The 7,097-nt window shown below is 40.1% G+C and overlaps 1 protein-coding gene across 1 annotated transcript in view; it reads left to right on the top strand.

The window, feature by feature from the left end:
- Positions 1 to 7,097, top strand: part of DIRC2 (disrupted in renal carcinoma 2) — an 85,149-nt gene that overhangs the window by 55,363 nt on the left and 22,689 nt on the right. Inside the window, exon 6 of the mRNA XM_011950798.1 lies at positions 4,783 to 4,850. Within this exon, the coding sequence (XP_011806188.1) occupies positions 4,783 to 4,850 (68 nt within the window). The remainder of the gene's footprint in view (positions 1 to 4,782; positions 4,851 to 7,097) is intronic.

Genomic DNA, 7,097 nt, shown 5'->3' with positions numbered 1-7,097 from the left:
TGAGAAGGAGTCTCTTCTCTGTTGCCCAGGCTGGAGTGCAGTGGCGCGGTCTTGGCTCACTGCAACCTCCGCCTCCCGGGCTTACGCCATTCTCCTGCCTCAGCCTCCCGAGCAGCTGGGGCTACAGGCGCCTGCCACCATGCCTGGCTAATTTTTTTGAATTTTTAGTAGAGACGGGGTTTCACCGTGTTTGCCAGGATGGTCTCGATCTCCTGACCTCATGATCTGCCCACTTCGGCCTCCCAAAGTGTTGGGATTACAGGCGTGAGCCGCTGAGCCCGGCCATCACCCACTTTTTTGTTGTTGTTATGACATATTCTTTTTCCTTCCTATGCTTCAGACTGGATATTTTAGCTATCTTTTCTTCCAACTCACTATTTCAGTTTTCAACTCTGTCAAATAGGCTATTAAATTCATCTATGAGTTACTTTAAATTTTATAAAATTTGTCTTTGGTTCTTTTTTGTTTTCTTTTTTTTGAGATAGAGTCTTGCCCTGTCACCCAGTCTAGAGTGCAGCGGCTTGAGCAGTTCACTGAAACCTCTGCCTCCCAGGTTCAAGCAGTCCTCCTGCCTCAGCCTCCCCAGTACCTGGGACTACAGGCGTGCACAACCATACCCAGCTCATTTTTGTATTTTTAGTAGAGATGGGGTTTCGCCATGTTAGCCAGGCTGGTCTTGAACTCTTGACCTCAGGTGATTCACCTGCTTCGGCTTCCCAAAGTGCTGGGATTACAGGCATGAGCCACCACCAAAGAAACCTGTCTTTGGTTCTTTTTTATAGTTGACAGATTTCCGCAGAAATGCATGATTTTATTTTTTTCTCTATTAAAAATAGTTACTTCAAATCTGTATCTTAGAATTCCGTTTTCTTGGTCCCTTGTAGGTCTATGTATATGTTTGATATTTGGTAATTTTAAAAAATCTCTTTATGCATTCAGTTATTTTTGATTGAGTGCTAGACATAGTACAAGAAAAACTGTGGAGATAATTTAAGTATCAAGATGATGTTGGCCAGGCACAGTGGCTCAAGCCTGTAATCCCAGCACTTTGGGAGGCCGAGATGGGCGGATCACGAGGTCAGGAGATCGAGACCATCCTGGCTAACATGGTGAAACCCTGTCTCTACTAAAAAATACAAAAAACTAGCTGGGCAAGGTGGTGGGCGCCTGTAGTCCCAGCTACTCGGGAGGCTGAGACAGGAGAATGGCATAAACCTGGGAGGCGGAGCTTGGAGTGAGCTGAGATCTGGCCACTGCACTCCAGCCTGGGCCACAGAGCGAGACTCTGTCTCAAAAAAAAAGAAAAAAAAAAAAAAAAGATGATGTTGTTTTCTTTCAGAGAGAATTTATATTTTTTCTGGCGGGAGTCTGGTATTCACCTTAATCTAGTTTCAGAGCTTGAGATCACTTGAAGCTGGGCTTTAGTCCCTCAGGAGGCTGTTCCATTTCTAGTTCCTCCTACTCTTAGGTATAGCCCTTCAGAGTGCCCAGTTAAAATGTGGGATTTTTACAAGGCCACCCCACAGCAGGCCCTAAAGTGGTATTTTTTCTTCTAGGTCAGTGAGGCTGTCAATAACTTCTCAGTCCCTTAGCCACCTTCTCTGAAATTAGCAGACAACCCTAAAAGAAAATTGTCTCCAAATACCACGCTTATCTCTTCAGATTATCTTCCCATCCTAGATCATGGTTTCAGAATTCTGGATTATTTTCTTATCTCTCTCTGATGCCTTCAGATAAAATTTTCCCCAGATTTTCTAGTTCTCAACCAGAATACTAATCTAAATTACCTAGTATACATGTTTTAGTCTGTTCAGACTTCCACAACAAAATATTTAGACTGGGTAATTTATAAATCATAGAAATTTATTTCTCACAGTTCTGGAGACTAGAAAGTCCCAGGTCAAGTTGCCAACTGATTTATATCTGGGGAGGGCCCACTCTCTGCTTCCAAGATGGCACCTTCTTGCTGCATTCTCACGTGGCAAAGGGGCAAGGCAGCTCCCTTCAACCTCTTTTATAAGGGCACTCATCCCTTCATTACCTCCTAAAGGCCCCCACCTCTTAATATGATCATGTTAGGGATTAAGTTCCAACATAAGAATCTGGGAGGGACACCAACATTCAGACCATAGCAGCACCTTTATTGTAAGAAGAAAGCCTTCCTTTAGTTTTCTCACCTGTTTTTCTGGATGGCAGGTATTCCAAGTATGCTCAGTTTTGTTAAGGAAAAGTGTAGCACCCATTTAAATGATACTGATTTTGACTGGGCATGGTGACTCACACCTGTTATCCCAGGACTTTGGGAGGGTGAGGCAGGTGGATCAATTGAGCTCGGGAATTCGAGACCAACCTGGGCAACATGGCGAAATCCTGTCTCCACCAAAAATACAAAAAATTAGCTGGGCGTGGTAGCACATGCCTGTAATCCCAGCTACTTGGGAGTCTGAGGTGAGAGGATCACTTGAGCCCTGGAGGCAGAGGCTGCAGTGAGCCAAGATCGCACCACTGCACTCTGGCCTGGGTGACAGAGTAAGGCCCCATGTCATGGACACAAAAAATGATACTGATCTGGCAGATCTGTGCTTCATGTTGTAAACCCTAAAAAGCCCTTCCAAGTATCTTTCTTGGTACAAACTCTGAGAGATATATAGACCCTGAATCATATCAGTTATTAAGTAAAGTAGAATTTAAAATTAAATGAAAGCAGTTTTTTTTAATTTTTAAATTAAGTATTGAGTAGAATTTTATTAACTAAGACAAATGTCATGAACAAAGCAGGTAGAAAAGTACAAAATGTTCCGAAAGTACCAGCATCAGTACAGCCAGATGTGCCGTGGTCCTTAACCTAGAGCATGCCCACTCACCTAGAGGATAGAAGGAATTGTTTGTGGGAGCCTAGTGGGCCTTGGATCATAGATACCAAATGCACTGCAGTGAAAGGAGTGGTCCTACAGAACAGAGAATTATCTTTCCTCAAATGCCAATAGTATGAAAAACTATACAGAGATAATTTAAGCTTCAGGATGTTATCTTTCTCCTGAGAGCCTTCATGTTTGCTTCCAGCAGCAAACACCAATAGAGCAAAAGACTCATATAAAGTTACTGTATCGCTTAGAGTAGGCTATCCTCCTGGGACAAGTAGAACTCCAAAATTCTGAGACTTAAGAAAAATTTATTTGTCATTCACATTGCAATCTGGGACAGTGTGTGTAATCTAGGATAGTTGTCCACAGTTTGGACAGCTCTTTTCCTCACACTGATTTAAGAGATGGAGGCTGCTTCCACTTGTATCTCTTCTGTCCCCTAGGACCTTGTCATTATATGCATGGGTGCAGCTGGGCAGCCACATCCAGACTGCAGCTGACAGGAAGGGAGAGAAAGCATGGAGGAGGCATACACCTTCTTTCAAGTTCTAACCTGGAGGTGGCACACTTCGCTTACGCTCACTTCCATTAATGAGAGCTGACACATGGTCACTTGTTCCAGCTAGGAACTGGGACAGGTCATCTAGCTAAGTACCCAGGTAGAAGAAGAAATCGTTTGGTGGACAGCTGGCAATCCCTGTCACAAGTGTAATGAAAAATATGACTCGAAAAACAATGAAAGGTAGATGCTAGTTTGGACAATGCTCAAGTGCCAGGTCAGGTTTGAACTTTGTCCTGTAACCACAAGGAAAGCCAGTAGCTATTTCCGAGCAGGGATGCAGAATGCTTAGGATAATTATTCTGGCAACAGTGAGCAAAATAGATTGTGAAGACCATTTAAGAAGCTCTTACAAGGTTCAAGAAGTAAGAAGGTAATAAAAGCAAGCATGATGGTTGTGGGAAGGAGAAAGAGGAGACAAGATGTACCAGTATTATTAGAGACATGAAATTTATTTCATAACAACTAACATGTTTTGAGCACTTTACATTTATTAACTTATTTAACCCTCAAAAAACTTTATTATCCCCATTCCACTAATGCAGGAACTGAGACCTAGAGTATCAGTTGGGACAGAAACCAAGTCATAATAAGAGTTAAAGATACAGGAGTGATGAGGAAATGTAGGCAGCATTCATAGATTGCTGTGAAAAAGTGTGGCCACACAGGCAGGAAAGAGACTAGATAGATGGAGAAGCCTCATCAGTTAGTAATAATAATAACAGCTAATGTTTACTGAGCACTTCCTAAATCCTGGCCACTGATCTGGGTACTGTATACAAATTATGTCATTTAATCCATTTTATAGGTAAAAAGACATAATTTGCCCAGAGTCACACAGTTAGTAAATGGCAGGGCTGGGAATGTTTTCTCTAGAGGGGAACAAGCTATACGTTTGAAACCCAGCTCAACTTCTTTTTCTCTGTCTACTTTCTTGCTCAGCCCCACATTTCCCCCTGCCTTCCACCTTCTGATATATTTTTAGTTGTTGCCCCATGTTTTAGCATCCAATTATTACCTAGCAGTTTCCTATGTTGGTTATATTTAAACTTTTTCGGGCTGTGACTATCTTCCATCCTTTTCTTAATTTTAAGAGTTCCTAGTTCAACATTAGGCATGTAGTACATACTTGAAAAATATTTGTTTGATGACATTGATTATTTTGTTGACTTCAATATTCCAATAAAAAGTTAATCAAGGACATGTTTTCTTAGATGTTTGTATACATTAGTTACACATGAATTCTTTTATTTCATCCATTTAGCTATTAACATATTGATTACAGAGGACTTTTTTTCATTCCTTTTATATTGCAATATGATCGTCTTATATTAAATGTGTCTGCTTCTTTCTTAACAGGTAGATGCTGGCTGGATTGGATTTTGGTCCATAGTTGGAGGCTGTGTTGTTGGAATAGCTATGGCAAGGTGAGAATATTTTGTTAAACTTGTGAGTGGACAGAGGAAGGGGAAAAAAGCCTAAAGATAAATAGGCTCACCTAAATAAACATTGCAATTCAGGGAAAAGTAAAACAAGCAAAGGTCAGAAAGGGGTACTTATTCAGACTACAAGAAAATTCACATGCGTTATATAGAATTACTGCCAACAGGATGGGTACGGTGGCTCACACCTATAATCCTAGCGCTTTGGGAGGCCGAGGTGGGTGGACCTGAGGTCAGGAGTTCAAGACCAGCCTGGCCAACACGGCAAAACCCTGTCTCTAGTAAAAACGCAGAATTAGCTGGGAGTGGTGATGAGCACCTGTAGTCCCAGCTACCGGCGAGGCTGAGGCAGGAGGATTGCTTGAACCCCGGGAGGCAGAGGTTGCAGTGAGCAGTGATTGAGCCACTGTACTCCAACCTGAGCAACAGAGTGAGACTCCATCTCAAAAAAAAAAAAGAGAATTTGCTGCTATAAGAAAGTTTCTCTGGAGTAGTCCCTTCCTCGAGTGTGTGTTTGGAGACTGGAAATGTATTTCCAGTGTAATTACACTGCCTCTTTCCGTGTTATTGGAGAACAACATCTATAAATGGAGCCCGAAAAAGGTAATGTAATAATAAAGACAAATTAATAGTCGTGGAGACTAAAAGGTTTGAGAAGAAATCATTCGTAGAAGTGTCATTAGAATTTTCCATGAACAGGCAATGTCCTGATTAGCAGATATTATATATTTATGGTCTTTTTTGGCAGGTATTTTCCTATGGTTATCCCTTTTTGATGCAAAATGTCTGTGAAGAGTTTCAGTATCATCACACTCTGATCATAACCTATTACAACAACACATTGTTAGAATTAGTCAGAAGAAGGAAAAAGGTCCCGTTTGTTCTAAAAAAAAAAAAGGAAAAGAATTAAAATGTCACTCTTTTAGGCAAATGCCTATAAAACTACTCTTGGTATTTTCCAAAGAGATAATATTCATTCACTTCCCAAATCATTTTACTATGCTCAAAAACAAAATTAGGCAATCAACTTTACCATGAAGAGGAGAATCTAATTACGTATTTGGGAAAATCAAATAAGAGCCATATATCACTTCAATATCTAAATATTAAATATAATTGATGTGGGATAATGTTATACCTAGACTTTATGCTTCGTATAGTGTTTCAGGGATATTAAAAGAATAAATTGACACTGTAATTTCTAAATCATTTTATTTTAAGTTTTAAGTTAGGAAAATATAAGAAAACTAAAAACTAAAGAAGGAGAAGGGGAAAATAGTATTTGTAGGAAATCACTGATATTAAAAATATATCGACCTGTCTTATTTTGACAAGAATTATACCTCATTTTTCTAGTTAAATCTCCAAGCCAATTATAGTGAGTCATCACTGATCACATTCTGTTCTGAGCACCAAATTGGTCAAAGAGGGAACAATTATGTATCAAAAATGATGTCTCAAATGTTTGTTTCTCATTATTTTCCTTCTATACCCCTTAATTTTAACTAGATATCAATATAACTATAGGGAAAAGTTAGACTGAGGACTTTTCTGCTTTTCATTTGTTGAAATGGAAGTTCTAAAAAATACTACCCTTACTCTGGGATCTGAAATCAGTATCAGTTATTTCCTAGCCCTAAAATCAACTTTAAAATTACTTTCCTAACACCGTTTTTAGGGATTCCCTAGAACATGTCTACCTTGTAGACTTGAGTGCTTTGGGTGATATTTTTGTAATTATGTTGTTAAAGACCACTATTAAAGGTACTTCTTGGTCCTAATAATAGATTTCAATGGTATCAGCCTATTCAAAAGGACTGGGTCTCCAAAAATAGCAGACTGCAGCTGTCGGTTTATTCTTGTGTGATCCGTTTCTGTGAAACTTTCTTGCAATTCAGCTCTGATTTGTACCAAAAACCTGTTTGATTCTCTTATACCTTGTCATCTCTGTATATGACAAATAAGTTTATGCAGCATACCAAAATGTAAATCTGAAAACTGTTAGGTAAGCGTGGGATTAAAACAGTCTTTTGGATTTTCTTGAGGAACATTTTGTAAAGTTGTGGAAACTTTTTCAGCATATGTAAGAATTTTCTGCTTGGCCGGAGGCGGTGGCTCAAGCCTGTAATCCCAGCACTTTGTGAGGCCGAGGCGGGTGGATCATGAGGTCAGGAGATCAAGACCATCCTGGCTAACATGGTGAAACCCCGTCTCTACTAAAAATACAAAAAA

This window comes from Colobus angolensis, unplaced genomic scaffold, assembly GCF_000951035.1.
Source record: "Colobus angolensis palliatus isolate OR3802 unplaced genomic scaffold, Cang.pa_1.0 Scaffold31, whole genome shotgun sequence".
NCBI classification, from domain to species: Eukaryota; Metazoa; Chordata; class Mammalia; order Primates; family Cercopithecidae; genus Colobus; species Colobus angolensis.
The sequence above is the reverse complement of the archived record's forward strand: the minus strand, read 5'-3'. Positions and strand labels throughout refer to the sequence as shown.